The sequence below is a fragment of the Vicia villosa genome, linkage group LG1 (genome assembly GCF_029867415.1).
Source record: "Vicia villosa cultivar HV-30 ecotype Madison, WI linkage group LG1, Vvil1.0, whole genome shotgun sequence".
NCBI classification, from domain to species: domain Eukaryota; kingdom Viridiplantae; phylum Streptophyta; class Magnoliopsida; order Fabales; family Fabaceae; genus Vicia; species Vicia villosa.
In genome coordinates, this window is record NC_081180.1 from 29,621,338 (window position 1) to 29,648,819 (window position 27,482).

The 27,482-nt window shown below is 35.7% G+C and overlaps 2 protein-coding genes across 2 annotated transcripts; one reads left to right on the forward strand and one right to left on the reverse strand.

Annotated features, from left to right (window-relative positions):
• The first annotated feature begins 219 nt into the window (after positions 1 to 219).
• Positions 220 to 6,585, forward strand: LOC131632938 (110 kDa U5 small nuclear ribonucleoprotein component CLO). Its single transcript, XM_058903657.1, has 10 exons — positions 220 to 1,108; positions 2,751 to 2,819; positions 2,918 to 4,111; positions 4,229 to 4,327; positions 4,440 to 4,598; positions 4,678 to 4,763; positions 4,844 to 5,042; positions 5,385 to 5,495; positions 5,609 to 5,815; positions 6,085 to 6,585. The coding sequence occupies exons 1-10, from the start codon at positions 365 to 367 to the stop codon at positions 6,181 to 6,183; spliced, it is 2,967 nt and encodes a 988-aa protein (XP_058759640.1). The 5' UTR covers positions 220 to 364; the 3' UTR covers positions 6,184 to 6,585.
• Positions 6,586 to 7,039: 454 nt separating this feature from the next.
• Positions 7,040 to 9,194, reverse strand: LOC131632947 (probable protein phosphatase 2C 27). The gene is made up of 3 exons (XM_058903662.1): positions 8,858 to 9,194; positions 8,269 to 8,466; positions 7,040 to 8,128 (listed from the first exon to the last, which is right to left on the reverse strand). The coding sequence occupies exons 1-3, from the start codon at positions 9,014 to 9,016 to the stop codon at positions 7,352 to 7,354; spliced, it is 1,134 nt and encodes a 377-aa protein (XP_058759645.1). The 5' UTR covers positions 9,017 to 9,194; the 3' UTR covers positions 7,040 to 7,351.
• Between the last annotated feature and the right edge of the window lie 18,288 nt (positions 9,195 to 27,482).

The following is a 27,482-nucleotide window of genomic DNA, read 5'->3' on the forward strand; positions in this document are numbered from 1 at the left end:
GATTTACAATTTTTTTATATGAATTTGTAAACTTCCATTATCTCCTAGCAAATTTTGAAAAATGCAAAAGTTTTGAGTGAATTTACAATATAATTTTAAAGTTGTGAATGATAAGATGGTAAATTCAGGCAATGTATGGGGTGCCATATATAATTCCAAGATTGTAGGTTAAATTCTCTAGATTTTGCCATATAACAAAATTGGGCCTAGCCCAGTTGATTCTAAATCTCGTCTTCCTTTCAATTTCCCTCTTTGGTGCTGCTCTCCTTTCCTACCCTAAAACCCTCCACCGCTCAAAACCTCTACCTCTCTTCTCCGGTGCTACCCACACTCCATCTCTCTCAATCCATTCCCACTTTTCACCATGGATGACAGCTTGTACGACGAGTTCGGTAACTACATCGGACCCGAAATCGAGTCCGACCCAGACTCCGACAGGGAAGAAGAGTCCGACCGTGACGAACCCGAAGACTCCAACAGAGCCGCCGAGTCCGACGGCGAAGGTCCCTCAAACGGATGGCTGACAACTGGCACCTCCGCCGATGTAGACATGCTCGAAAATCAAGTAGTTTTAGCCGAGGACAAAAAGTACTACCCAACCGCTGAAGAAGTTTACGGCGAAGACGTTGAAACCCTAGTTATGGACGAAGATGAACAGCCACTAGAACAACCGATTATTAAGCCAGTGAAGAATAAGAAATTTGAAGTAGGTGTTAAGGATTCTTCGACTTACGTTTCGTCGCAGTTTATGCTAGGGTTGATGTCGAATCCTTCGTTGGCGAGGAATGTGGCTCTGGTGGGGCATTTGCAGCATGGGAAGACAGTTTTTATGGATATGCTTGTGGAGCAGACTCATCATATGTCGACTTTTGATTCTCAGAGTGAGAAGCATGTGAGGTATACTGATACTAGGGTTGATGAGCAAGAGAGGAGGATTTCTATTAAAGCTGTTCCTATGTCGCTTGTGTTGGAAGATAGTAATTCGAAGTCTTATTTGTGTAATATTATGGATGCGCCGGGTCATGTTAACTTTTCGGATGAAATGACTGCTGCTTTGAGGCTTGCTGATGGTGCTGTTTTGGTTGTTGATGCTGGTGAAGGTGTTATGGTAATTATCTTTTTGTCTATGCTATTTCTTTGGTGATTAGTATCTATTGTTGATGTTTAGGCATTTGGGCATAGGTCAATTCTGGTTGATAACTGATAAGTTGATAGTAGTTATGATCTATGTACCATTGATTTTCCATATTAAAGACTTGTTCAATGCCCAACGCGTGTTAGTGTCTAGCTTTTGAATAACACGCTCTAGTGGTGTAGCGGGGCGGCACGGCCCCTTACTGCTACGCCATTGACCTAGTGGTCATTGGCTTAGTGGTCATAGCGGCCGCAAATAGCGGTGTCGCAGCAGCCCAGTAGCAGTGCTATTAGCGGTTTACTGGCCGCCATTCTCAATTTGGGGGATGTAGTGTGGTGGCACGACCCCTCACCGCTACGCCGTTGGCATAGTAGTCATTGGCCTAGTGGTCATAGTAGCCTCAAATAGCAGCGTTGTAGCAGTCCAATAGCAGTGCTATTAGTAAATTTCTAGCCACCATTCTCATTTTGTGGGATGTAGCATGGCGGCACGCCCCTCATCGCCATGCCATTGGGCTTAGGTCAATTCTGGTTGATAAGTTGATAGTAGTTATAATCTATGTAGCAATGAGTTTCCATATTAAAGATGTGTCCTTTTTTTTGTTTGGTAGTATCTAGGTTGTCAATAGCGTGCTATAGCAGTGTAGCATAGTGGCACGACCCCTCACCGCTACGCCATTGGCCTACAAAGCACTATTAACAATAGGGGTCATAGGGGCCGCAAATAGCAGTGTCGTAGCAGCGCAATAACAGTGCTTCTCATTTTGGGGGTAAATATGTAAACCCAAATTCTTTTAAGAGTATAGTAGTCTTTTTACTCCATCTTCAGTTCCTGTTTTCCACAATTCTTCTCCAATCTTCACTGTTTTTCGCACAGCGTACTCCCCTTCCTTCTCCCCTGCTTTCCCATTTTCCGCTGACCGCTGTTCTCCCTCGCCTTCTCCTCTGTTCTGTTTGCGTTGTTCTGTTTCAATTTAAATAACCACGGCATCATCATCCTATGCCTCTGTAAGTGTAACACCAACTTCCATCAACAAAAGTTATTGTAAACCTATTGGTGGCAATCTTGATATTGATTGGTAGTGGAACTCTTATAAAGACCAGAGCAAGAAAATAATTGTTTGTGAGGAATTTCCTTTAAAATTTTGATGGGATATGTATGCTGTTGAAATTTTATGATATATGCGGTTACAATTTCTATTTCTAAGTATTTATGTATGCTTTTGGAATTTTTATTTCCTATATACATTGTTTTTAGTCTTCACAATAGTGATTATCCCGCTCTCCGCTATGCTGCTATAGCAATTTGGGGGTTCGGCATTGCGCGTTGCTTTCCGAGATTAACAACCTAGGTTAGTAATAGTATCATGTACCCGACAAGACACTAACATACACACACGCGAACATTTAATTACTTCAGTTTTCTTATATTATCACTAGTATCCACATGTCAGGGTTGTCTGTGTATGTGTCTGTGCTTCCTAGGTTATGATATGTTTGCTCTTTTCATTTCTCAAAGCTAAAACAATTACTTATCGGTTAGACTATGATGGTAGATTCTGCAATATAACTAGCTGTATGACAACATTGAGTTTTTAGTTTCTTGCTATTTGTAGGTAAACACAGAGAGGGCAATACGTCATGCAATTCAGGAGCGATTGCCTATTGTTGTTGTAATGAATAAGGTAAACAGAATTATTGTCAATATGAATGTTTGCTATGTCTTAGTATTTTATCTTATTCTCCTATTTTATTCTCAGTTGTTCACTGTTTTTGTTTTTAGGTTGACAGGCTCATAACTGAACTTAAACTGCCTCCAAAAGATGCTTACCATAAATTGAGGCATACTTTGGAAGTCATTAATAACCATATAGCTGCTGCCTCCTCAGTTGCCGGTGATGTCCAAGTTATAGATCCCGTTGCAGGAAATGTTTGTTTCGCAAGTGGCACTGCTGGATGGTCATTTACGTTGCAATCATTTGCTAAACTGTATGGGAAGCTACATGGAGTTCCCTTGGAAGCTAATAAATTTGCTTCCCGCCTTTGGGGTGACTACTATTATCATCCCGATACCAGAGCATTCAAAAAGAAACCTCCTGTGGGTGGTGGAGAACGATCTTTCGTCGAGTTTGTGTTAGAGCCACTATACAAAATATATAGCCAAGTGATTGGGGAGCATAAAAAGAGTGTGGAGACAACGCTTGCGGAACTTGGTGTTACCCTAAGTAACGCTGCCTATAGACTGAATGTCAGACCTTTGCTGAGGCTGGCTTGCAGCTCTGTTTTTGGTTCAGCTTCAGGTTTCACTGATATGCTTGTTCAGCACATACCTTCACCAAGAGATGCTGCAGTTAGGAAAGTTGATCATATATATACTGGACCCAAAGACTCATCCATCTACAAAGCCATGACACAATGTGATTCTTCTGGCCCACTAATGGTTAATATAACCAAATTGTATCCAAAATCTGATTGTAGTGTGTTTGATGCTTTTGGTAGAGTTTATAGCGGCAAGATACAGACAGGACAGGCCGTCCGAGTTCTCGGAGAGGGATACTCACCAGATGATGAGGAGGACATGACTGTAAAAGAAGTAACAAAGTTGTGGGTTTATCAAGCTCGTGACAGGATGCCAATAGCTGAGGCTCTTCCTGGTTCTTGGGTTTTAATTGAAGGTGTGGATGCTTCAATAATGAAAACTGCAACTCTTTGTAATGTGGATTTTGATGAGGATGTATACATATTCAGGCCCCTTCTGTTCAATACCCTGTCTGTGGTAAAAACCGCCACTGAGCCGTTGAATCCAAGTGAGTTGCCAAAAATGGTGGAGGGTCTGAGGAAAATTAGCAAGAGTTATCCTTTAGCAGTTACTAAAGTTGAGGAGTCTGGGGAACACACTATACTAGGGACTGGTGAGCTGTACTTGGATTCAATTATGAAGGACCTGAGAGAGCTCTATTCTGAAGTTGAAGTCAAGGTCATATATCACTTTCTATTTCCCTTTTCAAATGATTTTGATTCTCATTTTTTTGGGTTAGACGTTGACTTAAAGCTGTTCCTTTGTTGAAGATGGTCCTTTCCTGTTCTTTTGCAGGTAGCAGATCCTGTTGTCTCATTTTGTGAAACAGTTGTTGAGTCTTCATCAATGAAATGTTTTGCTGAAACACCAAACAAGAAGAATAAAATAACAATGGTAGGTATTATATAGGCTTCATTTCAAATTGTCCATTTCTTAGTTCACAGATACATTTTTCTTAGGCTGGGTATTTTTCACTTCACTCCTAAAACTCTTGGTCATTCTTTAGATTGCGGAGCCACTAGAAAGAGGTCTGGCAGAAGACATAGAGAATGGTGTTGTTAGCACTGACTGGAACAGAAAGAAACTAGGTGAATTTTTCCAGACTAAATATGACTGGGATCTTCTTGCTGCTCGGTCAATCTGGGCTTTTGGCCCTGATAAACAGGTAAATCACTATATCTATCTATTTCTTTACCCAAATGTCTTCTGAAACTTATGTGTAACATATTCTAGTTCCAATGCAGGGCCCTAATATTCTTTTAGATGACACCCTTCCTACTGAAGTTGACAAGAACCTGCTCAATGCTGTGAAGGATTCCATTGTTCAGGGGTAAACATAGAATACAGTGATTTATTTAGTCGTTCATTGATTAATTGATTTCACTTTGATAATGTTATGTCATTTAACAGATTTCAGTGGGGTGCACGGGAAGGACCTTTGTGTGATGAACCCATTCGGAATGTTAAATTTAAGATTGTTGATGCAAGGATTGCACCTGAGCCACTTCATCGTGGATCTGGCCAGATCATTCCAACAGCACGGCGAGTGGCTTATTCAGCTTTCCTTATGGCCACCCCCCGCCTTATGGAACCAGTATATTACGTTGAGGTATGTATATACTTGCTATTTTATGCTTCAATATTGGCTGCCTATAGTAAAACTCAATTGTAATCATTCAATGGTTCACAAACTAAATGATGATTTATATCTATTGAGAAGGAGCTGCATACAAGCTAACAAGAAGAGCACATCCATCCTTTATATTTAAAAATGATGGTCTAAGCAGAATGGCCTTTTTGTATGTGGCTGGAGTGATGTAATTTTACAGAAGCTAGCAAAATAGTTATTGTATTTGCTTGCACTAATTTCATATAGTAACCCGTGAACATCAGTTTTACCTTTTCACTCATGCTTGCTCTGATAGTATTGTTCTTTTTGCCTTTGAGTCAGATTCAAACACCAATAGATTGTGTATCTGCTATCTACACTGTGTTGTCTCGTAGGCGTGGACATGTTACTGCTGATGTTCCTCAACCTGGCACCCCGGCTTATCTCGTTAAGGTCATTGACTAACTTTTCCCTATAAATTTATTTAATGTAATGTGGTTTTCTTCTCTGCACCGCCATGGTTTTAAACTTATATGGCTACTGACCCTGTTCTCCACATTTTTCAGGCATTTTTGCCCGTGATCGAATCTTTTGGTTTTGAGACGGACTTGAGATACCATACACAGGGTCAAGCGTTTTGCCAATCAGTTTTTGATCACTGGGCTATTGTTCCAGGAGATCCACTGGACAAAAGCATTGTTCTGCGCCCACTTGAACCAGCACCAATCCAGCATCTTGCCCGTGAGTTTATGGTAAAAACAAGGCGCAGGAAGGTATGGTTTTTTTCCGTTTTTTTCCTCAAGAGTTGATAACTTATTTAAATGTACCGTGTTTCTTACTTGAAGGTCTCATGATGATACTCATTCTACATTTATAACCAATGATTTGCTTTATCCTTCTGGAGAAAGAAAGGGAATAGAAAATACATCGTCTACATGAAACTAGAAGATAGGGTCATGCAAACTTAGAGGAATGCTAGCAAGCAGCATCATCTATTATAACTTGTTCCTTCAAAGGATTTATTATGTGTTTTTTCTTGCAGGGAATGAGTGAAGATGTAAGTATAGGTAAGTTCTTTGATGAGGCTATGATGGTGGAACTCGCACAACAGGCGGCAGATCTTCATCAACAAATGATATGATTCTTCACAATTTTTTCCGTCCGGTTTGATTTTCATTTTGGACTTAGTTTGAAATTCGGGCCTTTAGACTGTGAAACTGGAATGTATGTGACACAGCTATTTACCATACTGCTGCTAGCTATTATGGCATTCAAATTTGGCATGTGTGTGACACAGCTATTTACTATACTGCTGCTAGCTATTATGGCATTCAACTAGAAGTCAATTATGGTCTCTCATGGAACTGGAAAAGCTTTTAATTGCTGCGATTGGGGCATGTTGTCTCTAATTCTATTATGCTATCAAATATTTTGTACTAGGAGCATATCCCCCAAAAATATAACCATTGAAATTGTATGAAAAAGTTTGTATTTATGTCTGCATACTGACTGACATATATCAACAAAGCCTCATTTAAGATAAGGTCTTTAAGAGAATTGTGACATTGGTCAAGACAAAAAAACTAGATAATGCAGGATACTCACTTTCACTTTCACGTTATTATCTTGTCTGGCCACTGGTTTTGTAGTTTGACAATTTGTACATCCCTTTCTGTTTTTTTAAGCTGATTGTGTAAACCAATGTATTCATTGGCATGATTCCTTTTCATTGAGTTATTTCAACATCTTTTTGGTATTTTAATGCTCACAATTTATTCCTTTTTTACATCTCTTGATAAAAAATAGCTCAGGAGTAACTATGGTTTTGTCACGGAATCGGTCTTAGTCATTTAAGTCTATACCAAATTTTCGAATTAGTGGTTGACTATTCTATCATCAGAATCCAAATCACTCCTCACTATTTTCGTATACTAATTTCTTTAAAATAACACCAATAAGTGCAAAAGCACATGAATAGGATAACAGTTAAATTAATACAAAACTATCAGTGTGGAGTCCATTTACAATGTTGTTCATGACTCTCCCAAGGAGAATTTAAAAAATTATAAATATAACATTGTGTTTCATGATATACATGCTCATGTCTCTCATTCCCATTAATAATGGGAAAAACAATCATACAATAGTATACATTTTATTTGAATTTGAATTTAGCCCCATTAGTGCATTATTTTATCTACCTCACCAGTGATCACTGATCAGCACAAGCACAAGATAAAGACATACATGAATTTATGTACATAACAATTTCACCTCACAAAAACAAAGGTGTTGCTGAGAAGAATAATCTATCCTTCTAGCAGGCATTTAAGATTTTGAAGTCCCTCAGCAGATATACTTCTCCTAAATCTATTAGGCCTTTCAATAATCATAGCTGGTGGTGGATCTGATTGAAAACACACCATCACAACAGTTAAATTATCTGTTGCACCTCTCTTTATTGCTTCACCTACTATTTCCTTGCAACATTGTTTAACATCATTATGCTGTTGAAGCCTCCTCCTAGCAAAATCGACCGCATTTTGGCTACGAAAAACTTCCCATATTCCGTCGCTTCCGATTATCAAAAACTCGTCGTCTTTCGTCAATGTTATCAGTTTAAGTTCTGGCTCAGCACTCAATGGTCCACCTCTTCCACTCATTTCCTTCATTCCTTCAAGATGCCAGTTTCCTAGAGCACGCGTCACGCCTAACTGTCCGTTCAAGTAACCATCATTGACAAATCCGCCGAGCGACTCAATCCTCATCCTTTCTTTCATGCATAAGGGATTGTGATCTTTGGACATTTCTATAGCTCCTCCAGCCCGGGACAAAACAGCGCGACAGTCTCCAGCATTAGCCACGAGTAGAGATCTTCCAAATATAATTGCAGTCAATGCCGTTGTACCAGAAGAAAGGGAAGACTCAGCAGAGCATGTTTTCGCAAACTCCGAATCAGTCTCCAAAAACGACCTCGTGACCACCTTCTCAAGTTCAAGAGGAAAGTCAGAATCCTCAACAATCACCCTCGGAAGATGATCGCGAACAAATTGTGCAGCACTCTTCCCTCCATGTCCATCAAATACCTACACAATACACCATTCACCTTCAATGTTAAATCTTGATTAGGATCGGGTGCACGCCCTCTTAATCAAAAGGACTAAAAGATGTTTTCTCGATTTTGTTATGACAATAGACAGTTAACAAAATCAGTTAGATGGCTTACACCATAAAAGGAAACAGCTTTGTCGCAGACAGCATCATAACCGAATTTCTTCGCCAAGTCTCCGATGCATATGTGAGTATCCTCCATGTAAGGCCGACCTCCGATATCAGACCACTCTCCTGACCGAAGCGTTGGGACAAAATTCACCACATTCTGTTTTTTCTCTGTAATCACTGCATCTTCACAAATACTTTCCAGCTAAAATATACACAAAAGTTATAATTATAAACATATAGCCTTTGATAATCATTTCTAAGAGAATTTCAAGGCCAAACAACCTAAAAAATCATAATTTCTTTTTCAGTCTCTTCAACCAAAGTAACAAAACAAGCATACAAGAAAATTAGAATAACCAAAGATAAAATAAAGTCAAACATCTTATACATAAGCTATAAGGTATTTTCATAAGCTATTCTAAAAAACTTATGGAAATAAGCTGAAAACAAAATCATCATATGGACAAATAATTCAATTAAAAAAAAGCTTCAAATTATAATTAAAGTCTGAGAAGCCAGATTGAAAAAACATGTTCAAAAATCAAAATCCAGCTTATAATAGAAAGGAAGAAAAGAAGGAAGAAAAGACTAACAGGAAATGAATCTGCAACACTGATTTGGGCATTGGAAACACCAAAAGAAGAGTCTTTTTCTGAATTATCCATCTGGGCATGCAATAGATCACAATGCAAAGGCCATGAAATTGTTTTATCATTATCTTGATCAACTTGTTCATCCTCTTGCACACACATGTTGACAACAACAACAGTAGTTGTTAACAAGTGGAACTTTTTTCAGCTCAGAAACTTGCAGTTGCAGCTGTTGTAGGTTTGGAAATCAGAAAGTAATTACAAAAAGTCACTGACAACAACAATAAAAGACTTGATATATGGAGTTTTATATAAGAGAGAGAAAGAGAAGATTCTTAGAATATGTTGAAGAAATTGATGTGTTATTTTTGTTGTTTGTTTATAGTAATATTTTTAGTGTTTTTTGTGTGTTAATAAAATAGTAATAATAATAATAATAAAATAGTTAGTTGTTCCAGTGATGATTGACACTGTATTTGTTATGGAAAACCACCTCGTAACTGCGATTGGGAGGAGACTAAAACTATTTGAGTCCAGAATTGACTAGACTAACTGAAATCACTTGATATCAGAACTGATCTCTGAATCGGACTATATGGTGTTGCAAAAGAAAGGAAAAAAAGTAATAATAATAGTGTGAAAGAGAGAAAATAGAATCTTTTAAGTTCTAGATTTTTCTAAGAAAAGTGTGGCCTAAAATTGTTGGTTGGATTTATTAGGTGATTCTGTGATATTATAATGTTTAATGCTATTGGATAATGTCGTTTTCTATGCTTACCTATCAAATTGCAATCCCACTCTTTCTTTTTAATATTGTTATTATTATATTGTTATTATTTTTTTCTCTTTTTCTACCTTTATGCCCTTTCACATCATACCATGTGAAAAATCTTTTGTTATATTTATAACCAAACTTTATGCTTTTTTTTAACCCTCTCTGTCTGATTCCTTTCATTGGTTTTCTTGACAAGTTGTATAATGGCTTGTTCAAAGCTTAACCACAAAGGATAATTTTTCATTCAAATGAACCCGCTTTTAAAAATGATGTAGTAGGTGGGAAAAGAAAGCATTTTTTAATTTATAAGCTCTAAATTATAATAAAACCGCTCTTAATACTTTTTAATCTTTTTATTTCTTTACATAATTATAAAGCGCTTTTTTATTTTAAAAAACTTTTTTTTTAATTTTTCTTTAATATCAAACAGTAATACTACATATAAATATATACTTTTAAATAAACAAGTTCATATAATTATAAAATAGTATATTCATCATATAGTCAAAAATAATGCATTCATAATATAAATGATGGAAAGTTTACTCGGCCTAAAAGAAAATGACCCTTGATGGAGTGCCCGGGTGAAGCTTGATTGTCAAAGGAGTCCTTAGTATAGCAATAGCAGGTCGTCTAGAAAATACAAAGCAAGATGATAGCCTAAATAATTAGTTGGACTTAAGTCCAAAACTAACAATCTGTCTTATGTGATACACGTGGTTTATGAGGCGTCTTAGGAGAAATGGCCGAGGAACGTGGATAGAGGGAACACATAATTTCTCTCACGATTGAGGGATGACTTGGTCTCCTTTGCTCCACGTTTCCTAGGAGGAATGGGAGCATTGGTCATTCGCAAAACTCACACAAGGAGAGCCTTTTGCATTCTATGTGAGCAGGCTCCTGCATTCTCTTGTACATTTAGAAAATTGGATAGAAAAAGTACTAGCGGTACATGTCACTTACTTGTCTCCTAGCATAGCAAGAAACAAGTAAGTGCCACGCTATCCACAATTGAGTCAAAATGCGTAGCTGCAGTAGTTGTTGTGCAAAGATTATTCAGAAGAAACAACAACTCAGTAATTACAGTGTTAATATAAAGTATATTCTCTAATTACGTGAATGGGGGTTTAACCATTTCAAATTTTATCTGTTTTTTCTCTTTTACCACCTGTATGAGAGATGTTTCGTCATCATCAAAAAAGAGGAAAATATAGATCTATGCATTTGCAGGTATGTGGCTAATGATTTTGATGTTGTTGACTGTCTCGGTGTTTTGATGATGACAACGCCAATGCTTATTGAAGTTGTGGTGATATCTTTCCAACTCTATGATGATGGTGATTAACTTGAAGATATCTCGATCCTCATTAAATAGAAGATTCAAGGTTCCAGCGAGTGCTTATATGATCGGTGTATATCGTAACGGAACTTGAAAGCTTTAGAGTTGTGAAAGCGAGGAAGTTTTAAAGATCGCCCAGTCACGTGTGTCTGAGTGACCAAAGTCTTGTGAAAGTAGGAAAGTAACTCCTAAGATACTAAGACAACTCACACACACCTAAAACCTTTTTAAGGCCTATATCATTTTATTAAAAACTCCTGAAAATATTTTTAAGGCCTATCTAACTAATTAGAGAATTGTATGATTGATAGGAAGTCTTTTCACAACTATATAATCTATTAGCTCTACCAAGTCAATTATTTTTTTCTTGTTGAGTCTAAAATCGACTGGACAATATTTTAATGATTGGTAATGGCTAAGTATCAAAATCTTCCATTTGTGCCTTAAACAATCGACTATTTAAGGTCAATATTAGATTGGCCTAATCACTTATTCCATTAATTTGTCCAATGAATTATTTTATTTTTGAGCCTCATCTTCTCTTATAGAAGGAAAACTGTCCTCATTCGGGAAAAAATAGAATACAAAATTTTCCTATATCTTACTATTTCATTTCCTTCCCGGTAAAGGGCTTTGGAGAGATATCAAACTTCTATTGTCTATTGAAAGCCTTCTGTAATCTACAATATCGATGATTGGATATTAGATATTTTTGATACCCAAGGTAAATAGTATTTTTACATTACTTAGTTGATGGTAGCATGTATCAACTTCACATATAGGACACACTTTTATGTCCCTTAACGATGTACCCAGACAAATGATCATAACCACGAAAGTCATTGATGGTGCAGAACTACATGACAAACATCTTAAAAGTTTCAACCAAATACGCATCATCATCAATGCCTTCCTTCCAAAAAAACATTTAAATCTTCAAACAATGAACTTAGATAAACATCTATGGCGTTTTTGGCCTAAAATCATCATAGATAACATGATATTATTTCAGTGAAAGGTGGAGCCTTTCACAACTAAGAATTTGATAAACCTAACATTGATAAGTTACAATACTAGAACTAATTTTCATACAAATAAGATATGAGACATGCATGGACAAATATTTATATACGGGAAAATGTAGAAGACGCTTATGAAGACGACATGGCGACGAAGACAAAACGATTATAAAGACATTGATGAAGACGATAATGGTCGAATGTTTCTAATGAAAACAATGGTGGTGAAGCGTGGATGCTTCGAATGTTGATACATAATCATGGAGTGAATGATGAGCTTATGGAGGAAAATGTTTTGTTTAGAAAGGATGAGCTTGTGGGTGATGACATTCGGGGGGAAAGTTACAAAAGTTTTGAGAGGATGAGCTTATGTATTCTGTTTCGTTTCGTTTCGTTTGGTTTCATATCATAATAGAACAGGGTTTAGGGGAAGAAGTTACAAAGAGAATTATTTTTCCTACCGGTTCGTTGGTTTAACCAAAGGGATAAGTAAGGTTTTCCTACCGGTTTAATTCACCAACTGATGGGATGACGAAAGGCCTTTTTACTATTAGTCCATATGTCAACCGAAGGGATAGCTGAAGGGATTTTCTATCTTTCAATTCATCAATCGAAAGGATAACTAAGAGATTTTCTATCAGTCCATTCTTCAACCGAGGGAATATCTAAAACACATTTTTTAAATAAAAATAAACTAGAGTTTTGGAGGAAGAAATCAGAAGGCGCGAAAAACCAAAATATTTTATTATTGTTCAAAATTTTAAAAATACATCATTTTCTAACCGAAGGTATATCTCCTTTATTATTAGGGAAGAAGTTTAAAAATACCATCAAATTTTGTTTTTACTAGGGTTGGAAATGAGTCGAGTCGATTCAAACTCACTTCAGTTCGACTCGACTCGTTAAAAATTGGTTTAGCTCAAATATCCGTTCGAGTCCGTCACGAACTTTTTTCCAGCTCAAACTCGATATATTAGAAGTTCACGAACAACTCGGTCCAACTTGCTAGGTTCATCTCGTTAGGTTCAATTCGCTTGTTTCACCGATGTAAAAGTCATTTTTTAAAGTCTTCTTTTTATATATATTCAACATTTTGAATTAATTATTTTAAATAAAAAATATATAAAAATAAAATAAAAATGATAAGATTGAAATTTGTACGATGTTTATTTTATTTGTATAATTATTTTTAGAAATATTTTGCTCATTTGAGAATATAAATTATCAATTAAAACTATTAGATTAAAAGAAAATACAAGGGTAATATTTAAAGCAAATTTTTAAACATACTTTTAAAGACAATATAATTCATCTCATATATAATCGAGTTGACTCATGAACCTAACGAGTCGAACTATGCATAGTTCAAGTTCAGCTCATTTAGTTAACGAATTTAGTTTTTAGCTCATTTAGTTCATCAACCTAATTCAACGATTTAATTGTCGAACTGAATTCTAAATTATTTTTGAATTGATTCGATTCATTACCTACCCTAGTTTTAGCTCGTTCAATTATTCCACCAATATGGTATCTCGCTAAAAAAAATATTTTATTGTAATGTAATCTCCTAACCAACACCAAGTACCTTGACGATTCAACTAAGGCTATGTTTGAGAGTTTGGAGGGAAATGGAGGGGAGGACTTTGGAAAATAGGAAGAATTTGGTGAAAAGAATAAAAATATTTTGGGTATGAAGGTTTTGGAGGGTTTGATTTTATACATACCACCAAAAACCCCATAAAATGGAGAACTCAAAAATTGTATTGAAGGAGTGTTTTGGAATGCTTACATAAATTTTTCAAATATCTTTTAGGTTGTTATACTATTTTAAAAATTAAATTTTTTGTAATGATAATAACTCTTTTATCATTCTAAACAAAATTATTTTTTCAAAAAATATCAAATATTTTTTTATATTTTTCTAAAAATTCGTTTTCAAAAGTCTTTCCCTCCGTTTCAAACTCCCAAATATAGCCTAAATGTATGGCAAAATATGCCAAATGAAATCTTAGAGTATAGCTTTGGAAGCATACATAACATGAAATCCAAAACTTTTACCATCCTCATTCAAAATGAAAGACTATTGTTGATCATCAACATATATGACATTGGGATCCAAATGCACATAAGAGACACCACATACTAGGTATTAGGTAATGAGTCAAATCATCAAGTCTTCTTAAGTTAGGCATTGTGAAATGCTTCAAATAAAAAATTGATTTAAACAACTTTTTATAAAACTAATGTTTTCTTTTTATGATTTTTTATATGATATAATTTTAACTTTTTTGTGTAATTTCTCCTAATTTTTTTTTACAATAATACATATATAATTTTTGTCAAGTTAAAATATCTTACGATAAATATTAAATTACTGAATATCAAATTAATCTTTTAATTTAAAACAAATAAATTAAAAATAATTTTTATTACTATTGAGTAAAATCTTAAAATTATTTTTTAAAAACTATAAAGTTAAAATTAATTTTTTTAAAAATGTAAATAACATGTTTTTTTTATGAAATAAAAAGGATCAACTTTAACGTGACGGAAATAATCAATTTGACTTTTATATACAAGTGAGACAAATTTAAGATATCTTATTTAAAAAACGTGGCAGCAAGAATTAATCCAGTTGAATTACAAAAACTAATACATTTATTAGTTGTCGGTGATAGTGGCCCTTAATTAAATATTTTCCTTGAGAGTTGGGTAGAAAGGGTTTTTAGGGGTCCAATTTCATTAAAATATATTTATTAGACAAGCAATTAACATAAAGACTTTTGAGAATTTATTAAATGATTAGTCAAAAGTTCTGTTTTATTGTTGTTTTATATCGAATTTGTCTTATTTAATTTTTTTTTTTATTATATTATCTGGCTGCCTATGCACAATTATATTGATTAATTTTTTGAAATTGATAATCATTTTTAATACTCAAACTCAAAAATATTCTAACTATAAATATATTTTCCACGAATTTGGTGTTTCAATATACAATTCTAAATTTCTTCTCATTCTTATTTTTGTATTTTTTTTTCAAAACTATTATAGATAGGTTCAAAAATGACTAAGGCTAAACGGCCGCTTGAAAAATAATAACTGTTCCATTGGAGCTCTGCTAGGGTTTGAATGACCAAGGCTAAACGGCGCGTTGGCCGGCCGAAATTCACGGCGGCGACGCTCTCTACTTCAACGGTAACAGTGGTAAAGGATACAGAGACTCATGTACAAAAGGGAACCCCCAATGAAACAATCGTAGAGGCTGCTGAACCTGTTGTGACAAAGAGTCCGGTGAAGATTACGAAATCACCGGAGAAGGAGATAGCCACGACGAAACCTTGGGTCAATGTCATCCAGGGTAACCGAAATGCGAACCGAGGTATGAACGTTGGATTTGTTGCGCCAGAGCTGATTGATGGCAAGGAGACAATTACAATTGAAGAGGCAGATGTTACGGAGGAACTAAGGTATTGGGAGAATGCGATCATACTCTTTGCTCTTGGAGAAACTCTCTCGATGCACGCAGTGAAGAACTTCATGGAGAAAACCTGGAATTTTGTCGCTCTCCCTGAATTGTACTTCAATGACTCTGGATACTTCATTGTCAGATTCAAGAGTTATGAAGATCTCAGTCAAGTCATGGAGAAGGGACCTTATTTCATCTATGGTAAGCCTCTCTTTTCGAAATACTGGTCGATTGATTTTGAACTGAAAGCTGACTTACTTAGGGTTCTTCCCCTTTGGATCACTATGCCAAATCTTCCCTTACACTTATGGGGAGAAAATAGTCTATATAAGATTGCTAGTGCTGTTGGTAGGCCTATTATGACTGATGAGTGCACTGCTAGAAAGTTGCGCATCTCTTATGCAAAGGTGTTGGTTGAGGTTGATATCACCCAACCGGTTAAAAGAGGTGTGACCATAAAAGATCATAATGGTAGGGAGTGGGAACAGAAGATAGACTATGAATGGAGGCCAAGATACTGCCATACTTGCTTGAGAATAGGACATGATTGCTCGAGTAAACAACCTAATGGGCAACAGAAACCTGTGCAAAAAGTTTGGAAGCCAACAAAGCAGCCTAAGGATACTGTGGTTGAGGGGCAAATTCTGGAAAAGATTGTGGAAGAGCCTCTTAAGGAGAGTATTATCCCGAAGAATAACCAGGATGATGAATGGACTGAGGTAAGTGCTAATAGAACTGATAAAGCCAAGAAGAAAATCATTTTCACCCCTGTTAATGAGATGCTTGTACAGAATGTGTTCACACCCCTTGGGATTGGAACTGTCCCAGAGGTGGGATGCAGTAATGGTTAATGCTTGCTACTTGGAATGTTAGGGGCATCAATAAGGAGGCAAGGCATAGAGAGGTTAGCTCCTACCTCTCAACTTTTAATGTCCCTATTGTAGCATTGCTTGAAACTAGAGTAAAACAAAGTAATGCTTGCAAGATTAGAAGAAATTTTGGTAAGTCTTGGTCCTTCATAGATAACTACTCCCACCACTCTAATGGTAGGATTTGGATTTTGTGGAAGGATCTTGAAGTGCAACTGAAGGTACTTCTTATTGAAGAACAGTTTATTCATGTGGAGGTTAGTAATGTGAATAATAGTATCCATTATTATGCTACCATTGTATATGCCATGAATCAAAAAGAGTTGAGAAAGAATCTTTGGGACCAAATAGATACTTTGGGTGTAAATATATCTAGTCCATGGATTGTTATGGGAGACTTCAACAATGTCTTAACTTGCCAGGATAGAATAGGAGGGAATAGTGTACATATCAATGAATATAGTGACTTGACTGAAATGATGCAGAGATAGGGTTTGTTTGAAGCCCCTACAAAAGGGTGTCATTTCACTTGGTTTAATAAACATACCACAGGTGCTATATACTCAAGGATTGATAGGCTTATTGGCAATTGTCATTGGTTCCAAAAGTATCAGAGTGTGAGTGTGGAGGTTCTTCACCCTAGCATCTCGGATCATTCCCCTATAAGGGTTAATTGGATAGCTGCCCAAGCCAATAGAAGCTTTATGTTCAAGTTTGTGAACTATGTGACCAAGCAAGAGGATTACCAGGAAGTAGTTAGAACTAGTTGGAATCAACATACCCATGGAACTGCTATGCAAAAACTGTGGAAAAAGATGAGGAGACTGCAGAGGCCTATAGGGCAGCTTCAAAGAAGGTTCATTAATTTACAGCTTCAGATTCAACAGGCTAGAAGTGACCTTATGGAAGCCCACCAACACCTTGAGAACAATAAGTTTGATGCATCAGCCATTGAACAAGTTAAGTGCAAAACTGATAAAGTGGTGGAACTGAATCAAATGGAGGAAAGTATCCTTAAACAGAGAGCCAAGGTGGAGTGGTTGCATTTGGGGGATGGCAACAATACTTTCATCCATAATACAGTGAAGGAGAAGAACAAACACAAGCATATAGCAACTCTGGTATCCATGAATGGGAATACTCTTACCACTAAGGAAGAGATTGCCAAGGAAATTTTAGAGTTCTATACAAACCTTGTAGGGACTGCTACAAATACACTGCAGGGGATTGATATTGCCAGCATTAGTAAGGGTAGTCTGCTCTCAAGGGATGATGCCTTAAGTCTGATCCAACCTGTTACAGAACTGGAAGTGTGGGATGCTTTGAGTAGCATTGGCAACAACAAAGCCCCTGGCTTGGATGACTTCAATGCTTACTTTTTCAAGTGTTCCTGGCAGATTGTGAAGGGGGATGTAATAACAGCTATTCAAGAGTTTTTCAGGACTAGCACTATGCACAAAGACTTAAACTGCTCCCTGATTACTCTGATTCCTAAGACTAATGAAGCTAAGACTGTGAAAGATTGGAGGCCTATTTCCTGTTGTAGTACTTTTTACAAAATTCTGTCCAAGATTCTTACTTCCAGATTGGGGAGGGTTATAGGTTCCATTGTGAATGATAACCAATCTGCTTTCATACCTGGCAGAATTATCTATGACAACATTATGATAGCACAGGAACTGGTTAGAGGCTATGGAAGGAAAAATATATCACCTAGGTGTATGATCCAAATGGATATACAAAAGGCATATGATACTGTGTAGTGGATTACCTTAAAGAATATCATGTATGCACTTGGATTTCCTCACAAATTTGTTGCTTGGATCATGGCATGTGTCACCTCTGTTTCTTATAAGTTTTCTCTTAATGGTGAACCCAGTACTACTCTCAATGCTAAGAGAGGACTAAGGCAGGGAGATCCAATATCTCCTCTGCTTTTTGTCCTGATTATGGAGTATCTACACAGGGTGCTTCAAACATTGGGTGATATCCCTGGCTTCAAGTTTCACCCTAGGTGTGAAAAACTTAAGATCCTGAATGTATGCTTTGCTGATGATATTTTGTTGTTCTCTAGGGCAGATGCCACCTCCATTAGACTCATTATGCAGAAGGTGAAAGAATTCTCCTCCACCACAGGTCTGGTCATGAGTGTTCCTAAGAGCAAAATATACATGGGTGGAGTGGATAGTAACTGTCAGAATTTGCTGATGCTTGAAACTGGTTTTCAGATTGGGCAAATGCCTTTTAGGTATCTTGGAGTTCCCCTGGATAGTAAGAGGCTTACAATTAATAACTGCCAACCTCTTATTGATAGAATGACCTGTAGAATCAATCACTGGTGCACTCGAATGTTATCTTATGCTGGCAGATTCCTCTTGGTGAAGAGTGTACTCTTCTCTATTGCTAACTACTGGCTGCAGATTTTTCCCCTTCCTAAGAAGATCATCCACCACATTGAAAGCCTTTGCAGGAGCTTTCTATGGACTGGTAAAGATACTATTAGTAACAAGGCCCCCATCTCTTGGGAACATGTCTGTGACCCTGTAGCTGCTGGAGGTCTTAGCCTCATTGATCTAACTATTTGGAATCGTGCCTCCTTGGGCAAGTTGCTTTGGAATCTGAATGTAAAGAAGGATAGAATGTGGATTAGCTGGGTCAGTCACTACTATATGAAGAGAGGAGCTGATGCTACAAACTATTGTGCTAAGCAGAGTGATTCTTGGATCATCAAGTCTATCTTTAAGTACAGGGACCTGTTTATGAGTTCTAGAGCGTGGAATGAGTTCTTGCAAACAGGTACATATAGAACCAAGCAAATTTATCTGGAATTAAGAGGGGATCGTGGCCTGGTCTCGTGGTGGAACATCTTAAGAGGGAATCTGGCCAGCCCAAAGGATTTATTCATCTTGTGGATGGCATGCCAGAATCGCTTAAACACCAAAGATAGGCTGAGCAAATTCGGGACTGTGACTGATGGTGTCTGTTTGTATTGTAATGAGACTGAAACATGTGAGCATCTCTTCTTTGCTTGTAGGGAAACTCGAGCTTTCTGGCTGCAGGTGTTGAATTGGAGTCATACTCCACACTCTCCTCAAGCATGGACAGAGGAGCTAAACTGGATTACAACTACTGCTATAGGGAAGAGCAATAGAGCCAAGTTTCTCCGCATATGTGTAGCTGAAGTCATATACCATGTGTGGATCGTGCGAAATAACAGAGTCTTTAAGAATGCTAGAATGGAGCAACTCAATTTGCAGTGGGTGCTGGATCGGATCAAGTATCGGGCTAAGCTTGACAGGAAATTAGGAGAGTATGTTGATGCCTTGTAATGTTGGTTTTGTCTACTTGTAACCATGGGCTTGGATCTTAGTTGATCAGATTGTACTGAATTTGTTTTTGGAATATATATATATATTCTTTATTGCTCCAAAAAAAAAAGACTATTAAGTATAAATAAAGTGTGTCAGAATTGAATTTTAGATTAATTTTTACACAAATTTAAATCATTTATCATATGTTATATGTTTATAGACTAGACTAGAACGTTAGAAATATACTAGAACGTTAGAAATATGTTACTTCAATCAATTAACATCGAGTTTATTTGATTTTTTTACCTAATTAGAAAAATGTACAATCCAAATACAATGATTTAGTTTGAATTTACCCGAGCCACAAAACATCCCTAATTGGTAGTAATAAGTTATAAAGTGATATGAGATTAACATATCACTAAAAATCAAAGAAGCCTGGGAACGATGAGAAATTAAGTTAATATAAATTCTTAGAGAGATCTTTACTCCAAGACTCTGTTTGACGAGTCATATTTTAAGCTTATAATTTATAGTTTATAGCTTATAGTTTATAAACTCGTATGATAATAATAGAGGTAATAGTCTTTTCATCATGAACTTATAGCTTATTTTATTAGTTTATAGCATATTTTTCAGACGCTATTTTAAATAGTATTTTAGCTTATAGCTTATCATTTTTTCTTCCAGTAATACCCTTATTAATTTTAATTATTTTAAATGTGTATTTAATTATTAATTAAGAAATATCTTTTTATGTCATTTTACATTTATCAGCTAGTTAAACTTTTAATTTTACCAAACACTTTAAATAGCTTATCAACTATCAGTTATCAACCATCAGCTATAAGCTATCAGCCATCTGTCATCTGTCACAAGCTATAAGCTATAAGTTAGTTTATCATCCAACTTCTAAGTTTACCAAACAGAGCTCAAGTAGAGTGGAGTACCTATATACAATAGTATTCTTGATAAACTCGCCTAAGTGAATGTGAGAGTCGGGTCAATTCTTAAAATACATCTAAGTAAATTTTTTAGAGTGTTCACTAAATTGAGATAGACATGCATGACTATTATATCATGAGTTTTTGAGAATACACCTTAAAAAAGAATTGTATGTGGTATGTTTGCAATAAAGTTCAAAACCACATTCACTCTTATTAAATCTGAATCTAATTTACTACGCTAAGGTTTAAATTTATTGACACATTTGTTGATCTACTACTTTATAGCAACGTTTGATGCTATTTTTTTCTTAATAATTCAAATGTGAGATTGTTGACACATTTGAATAACTGTGTGTTAAATATAAGGATGTAGTAGTAAGTTGAAAAATTCTTCCCATGTAAAGAACTTTCAAATTTTTCAACTGTTTATATAGTAGATGTAACTCTAAGTAAAGATGACAAAACGAGTGTGATACGTTACTCCAAGTAAAGATGACAAAACAAGTTGAATTGTTGGTTAACCTGTTTAGCTTGTTGAATTTTGTATGTCGAGATACAATTTTTAATTTCCCATTCCTAGTTTCCCCGCCCTACCTAATCTTTAAAATGAACGGGTTATGATGGGAGAAGCGGGTTGGCCTCGTTAGGTTAAAATATAATTAAAAAACTCTTTTTAAATTTCTTTTTATTTTTAAATTACATTTTTTTTCAAAGAGTAGAGAGAAAAGTTAATTAATGTAATTAATTTAATTCCATAAATTTAGTATAAGTTTTTTATAATTTGTCAAATATTTTTTTTTTAAAAAAAATGGGCCAAGCCCAAAAATCTATTAATGGAAAGAGCAACAAAAATGAGGGGGACTAGGCCAAAACCTCAAGACTTACAAGATTGAAAAATTAGGCAAACCTTGCAAGTTCCTAATATATGCATTTTTTTATATTACAGTGGATACTATCCCACCATGTATAGTTTCTAAGGGTTAGGCCTAAACTAGCTAAGATGTCAGCACAATGATTACCTTCCCGATAAATGTGGGAGGTCAAAAAACTGATAGAAGAAATGCCTTGAATGCAGTTATACCATCTATTCCGAATTTTCCAAGGCACCAAAAGAGGATTAGAGAAAGCTTGAATAACAAGAAGAGAATTTGTTTCTACCCAGAAAAATTGCCAACGGGAGAAAATAGCATGCTCCATAACATGAATATCACCCATGGTCTTAGCAAAAAGAGCATCACCTTGCCCAAAAAACAGGAAAAGCTGCCTAAGTGAACCCCTTTGTGATTGCGAAATAATCCTCCACAAGCTGCCAAATTAGACGACGAAACACCATCCAAGTTACCTTTGAACCAAAGCTTAAGAGGAGGAGTCCAAATATCTTCTTTGACAATCGTAGGACTAGAAGGAATGATATTAAGCCGAAAAGCTTTAAGGAAACGAAAGTCATCCATATTAATCACCGAATGAGACTTAAGAGCTTTACCGGTAAGCACCACTTGAGAGAACAAACGAGATGCCATGATCTCCCACCTGTCAATGGTGTCTTGAAATCTGGATTTATTTCTAGCTTTCCAAATAACGGCGAACATATTAGATATGCCAGCCAGAATGATAATTCCAGACGTTTTAGAGCTGCGACTGTTTACAACATTCCAACAGTACAAGAGACATGAAATAAGAGGGATCCTAGTTAAATAACAAAACCAACTCCATATCTTCTTAGCGTAACCACATTCAAAGAAGATATGATTCATATTCTCATATTGCTTAAAGCACAAACTACACATAGAAACGATGTTCAAACCTCTACGGACCAAAAGAGCATCCGTAGGCAATTTTCCCCGAATAATTTTCCAGAAAAGAAACTAAGTAGAAGGAGGAATGTTAATATGCCAATGAGTTTTCCCCAATGAACAGAACGACGCTGCCCCGTGACAAAAGAGTACGCCCTCTGCAAATTTAGGGTACCATCCTAAGCCGGGCACCACACACGAAGATCCTGCGTGTGATTAGCAATCACCTCATTCTGAACCATGGTCTTTAGAGCATGAAGAAGATGATGAATGGAAGGAGGTAAGATAATAGAAGAGTTAAGAATAGTATAACTTAGCATAGTCTTAAGGTGGCAGTGAAGAGCTTCAGAAATGTTAAGCATCTCCACAAGAGTTTTCCCGCACCAATTATCGAGTCAAAAATTAACGTTAGAACCAGAGCCAACCAGCCAGGCAGAATTATCTTTGAATTCCTTGAATTTGTGCTTCATCCCGGTCCAAATAGAAGAGCGAACATGATGTTTGATATGGCCACCATTCCTAAGAACTCTCGCTTTCAAAAGCATAGCCCAATTATCCATGGAGTTCGCAAAATCCCAACAGTTCAAAAGCCTAGCCGCTTCATTGAGAGCCACGATAGAACTTAAGCCTAACCCTCCCGTCTCTTTAGGTTGGCGGCAGTCCTTCCACGACCTAGTGACAATCTTGCGAACTTCGGTATCGCCGAACCAAATAAAATTCCTCGACCATCTCTCAATTTTTCTAAGCAAAGAAACCGGCCAAGAAAAAACCATCAAGGTGTGCAGCAACATACTTTGAATAACAGTTCTAATGAGAAGAACTCTACAAGCAATAGACAATAACTTTGCTTTCCAAGACGCGAGCTTACAAAAAATTATATCCGCAATAGCTTGGAAGTGAGAAATTTTCGGTCTGCCTTGAAAAATAGGGGCTCCGAGGTAAGTGAAAGGTAAATATCCAATAGAAAAATTAAGCACAGAAGCAAGCATACGGTGCCGTTGAGAGGTCATGGAACCGGCGTACATAATCGATTTTGAATGATTAATACATTGGCCAGAAGCTGCAGCGCACCTCCTGAATAAATCCTTAACAGTTACCAAACTACCCTTGTTACCTTGAGTAAATACCATGATATCATCCGCATAGAACGTATGCGAAGGCACAAGATAATTTTTGGTGTATATAAATATATGAATATATATAAAATATTTTTTAAATATTTAAAAAAATTATTAGTCATATATTTTGGTGTATATAAAATATATTTATTATTTTTTTGATTATTTTTACATATCTTTGTGAATATTTTTATTTATATATTTTCAGAAAAACATTGACAAATCCACATTAAAAAAGGTGGGAGTTAGATTTTCAACCCGACCCAACACATTTAGTTGGTTTGCTGTGCTCTGTCTCCTTTTAAGACGAGTTAATGATTGACAAGATAAAACGAAAGGAATTGAACCATTTTTCCTTATCAAGCTCTAAGGATTATATAATTGATTCGAGTCGGTCATAGACATGTGGCTTGGTTCACGCCATCCTCTTCACACATGTTAACGTGCATTCTATACACACTTTTGATTGTTTGACAAACATTAACTCATGTTGTGCACACAATTGCTCGAACCTCCAATCTTCATTTTCTCTCATTGTTTTCTCATCTAATATTTATTTCCATAACAATCAAATGACATGAGTCTTCCATTTATAGATCGGTGTTACAATTATTTTAATATAAATAGAAAATTTCACTTAAATATCTAGTCACCCCAAAACTTCATAACTTTCTCTCTTCTCTCATTTTTATACTGTTTTAATTTTCTGATCTCCTTCCCCTTCATCAAGCTTTACAAATTGTGTGTGGTTCCCTCTAACATGATTCCAACAAGGGCCATAGTGTTGATACATCGTATTATAAGTATTTGTGGTCACATCAAACTATACTCCATAACAAATGAGATATTTTGCACTAAAAAGATACACAAACAATAATGTTTCTTGTGCGTTAATAGGAAAGCAAAAGATGTTGCACTCATACGTGGTACAAAAGCGTTCGCAAAATTTGTGTCCGTCGTATATTTGCCTCAATGGTGTAAAAGACAACACCAAAGAGTCTTAAAAGTAAGGCCATAAAAAGAGAATCGACATTACATAGCAACCAAACAATGAGAACTATGTGGAAAAATAGCACTTTGTGAGAAATTAAAGCAGCTTTTTCTTTTTCACTAGTGCAATTATTAGTGTCAACAACAACTACAACAAGCCGAAAGAATAGTAGCATATCCAACTCCCAACACTTTTGATTTGCACCTATATAGGCACTTTTCTTTTTTACAAGTAAGCACCTATATAGGCTTAAGGGTTAATAGGCATTTACCCCCCTGCCATATAAGCGGGATTTGATTTTCCCCCTCTTAAAAAAAAATTTGTGATTCCCCCCTTGAGAAACCCAGATTCCAAACTGCATCCCCCCTCATGCTGACTTGGCCATGGAATCTTCATAGTTGGCCTGCCAAGTGGCTTTTCTAATTTTTTTTTAAATCCACGTCATTTTTTTTTCATTTTTTTTCATTTTTTATATATTATTTTTTTTATTACGTTTTTTAGAATTGTTATTTTAATAATTTTTATAAATTATTTTTATAGAGTATTTATTAGTTATTATGAATTGTAAAAATTAATCTTTGGGCCAAATGTCATTAGAAGCCCATTTAAGAAGTCTGTTTTTAATTCAATTGGATGTGTGTGTGTTTGCTATATAAAGACTCACTTTGTCTTTGAAATAATCGATGTGGGACTCAGCAACACTAACAAAAAACAACAACACCACCATCCATAGAAATTTGTGGCTAGTGGGCTTTGAATCTTGTATTATTCAACCCAGGTTGATTAAAAGAAAACAAACCCTAGACACTAAACAAAGGGATCCGCCCCTTATGCTATTCTGCTTCGGTCCAACCAAACACTTCCCCTGTTCTTCAGATTTCTTACACGCTCCTCACTCTCTACTCAAACATTCCTCTAACCTCTCTTTATTCTCAATCAAGCTATTGTTGCGATGTTTTTGTTGATGATTTGGTGCGATGGTGTTGTGCTTGCGGATCGTTGATGTAGCTTCTCCAATGCGGATCGACTTTGAAGTGTGATGATGATATGAGTTGAATCTGATGCTTGTTACCGTGTGTGTCTTTGTGCTGCGTTCTAAACCGAGGGAGGTCGAGGGATTGAAAGTTAGGGTGAAGTTTATGGAGTAAAGGTGAGGTTCAGTTTTGAATCATCGTTAAAGCAGTGTGTTGAGCTTGATGGTTTAATGGTTTCTGTTTGAAGTTTTTGTATGGATCGGTGTAATGTATTCTGAAGGTTGTGAATGTTTAGATGCTGAAGAAGGTTTGGATTGGTTATAGCTACGAGCTTTTGTGTGTGTTTGGCTTACTCTGAGGGTGAACTGATGTTGCCATGAGTTTGAGTATTTAGGGGAGAGTTTATGTGTGTTAATGCTGGTTTGTGTGAAAGGTTGGTTTGACGAGGGCGTGTATTGTGTTTTGTTTGTGATTCAGTGATATCACTGTGGTGACTGAATGTATGGTTTGTGTTTTGTTTCAGAATGGTGCAAATCTCAGGTTCTTGCTGATAGCTTGGAGGAAGATTTGAATTTTCTGATCTTTGTACAAATTGTGGGTAGTGGAATGGAGAGTGGGGAGAAATTTGAATTTGTTGCAGAGTAGTGGGATGAAGACAAAGTGAGTGTTGCCTTTTCAGACTGCCACAAATTTCTATGGATGGTGGTGTTGTTGTTTTTTGTTAGTGTTGCTGAGTCCCACATCGATTATTTCAAAGACAAAGTGAGTCTTTATATAGCAAACACACACACATCCATTTGAATTAAAAACAGACTTCTTAAATGGGCTTCTAATGCAACAAGTAAGGGCTTTGGCCCAAAGATTAATTTTTACAATTCATAATAACTAATAAATACTCTATAAAAATAATTTATAAAAATTATTAAAATAACAATTCTAAAAAACGTAATAAAAAAAATAATATATAAAAAAATGAAAAAAAAATGACGTGGATTTAAAAAAAAATTAGAAAAGCCACTTGGCAGGCCAACTATGAAGATTCCATGGCCAAGTCAGCATGAGGGGGGATGCAGTTTGGAATCTGGTTTCTCAAGGGGGGAATCACAATTTTTTTTTTAAGAGGGGAAAAATCAAATCTCGCTTATATGGCAGGGAGGTAAATGCCTATTAACCCTAGGCTTAATGCTCAACCACGAAGAAAATTAAACTTTTCAAGAGGAGTGGCCATAATAATTGACACAACAAACTAACATGGTTATTATTAGAGATAGAAAAATTTAAAATAACAATAATAGTACTTCGTTAAGGTATTATTATATCTTTGTACTTAAAAACAATTATATTTTTTAGTCTAAGTATAGTAAGTATAGTAGTAGAACTAGAGTCGATAAGTTACGAGGTAGAATTAGTTGTGATCATCCTGAGATTTTGTCTTTGATACAATGTGCAAGATTAGTACTCTAAATTTCAAGTTAATATGAGAGTGAAAAGTGATATATAAATAAAAAGAAAAATACTTGTTAATGAGAAAACATGAAAACAAGAAATGCAAGAATAAATATCAATCATTCTTTAACACCATCACCCATGATTTCTATTAAAAAAAAAATTTTAAAACAATTTTAAATTTCACCCTAAAATAATGATATGTGTATATTTTTCCATTTCTTTTTCAAATTGTTTCGTACTAAATAGTAATGTTCAAATAAAAATAGATTTGACTACATGTTTTGATGTGTATATTAGATTCTTATTTCATTAATAACTTTTTACCTTTAAAGCTTTCTGGGTGGCCTCGAACAAAATCAACAATATTTAATTTAATATTTATCAATTGAGTTGTGATTTATGAATTATGCATACACTTTTTTTTCTCAATAGTTGAATTACTTTAAGAGATATGAAGTAATAGAATCTAATGACAAAGTTTGTGATTAAAATGAGTTAAATATGATTGTGATTATTCTAAAAAATTTTAATTTTGTTTTAGTTTTCTAAATTTTTTTTTTTAAATAATGGTTCT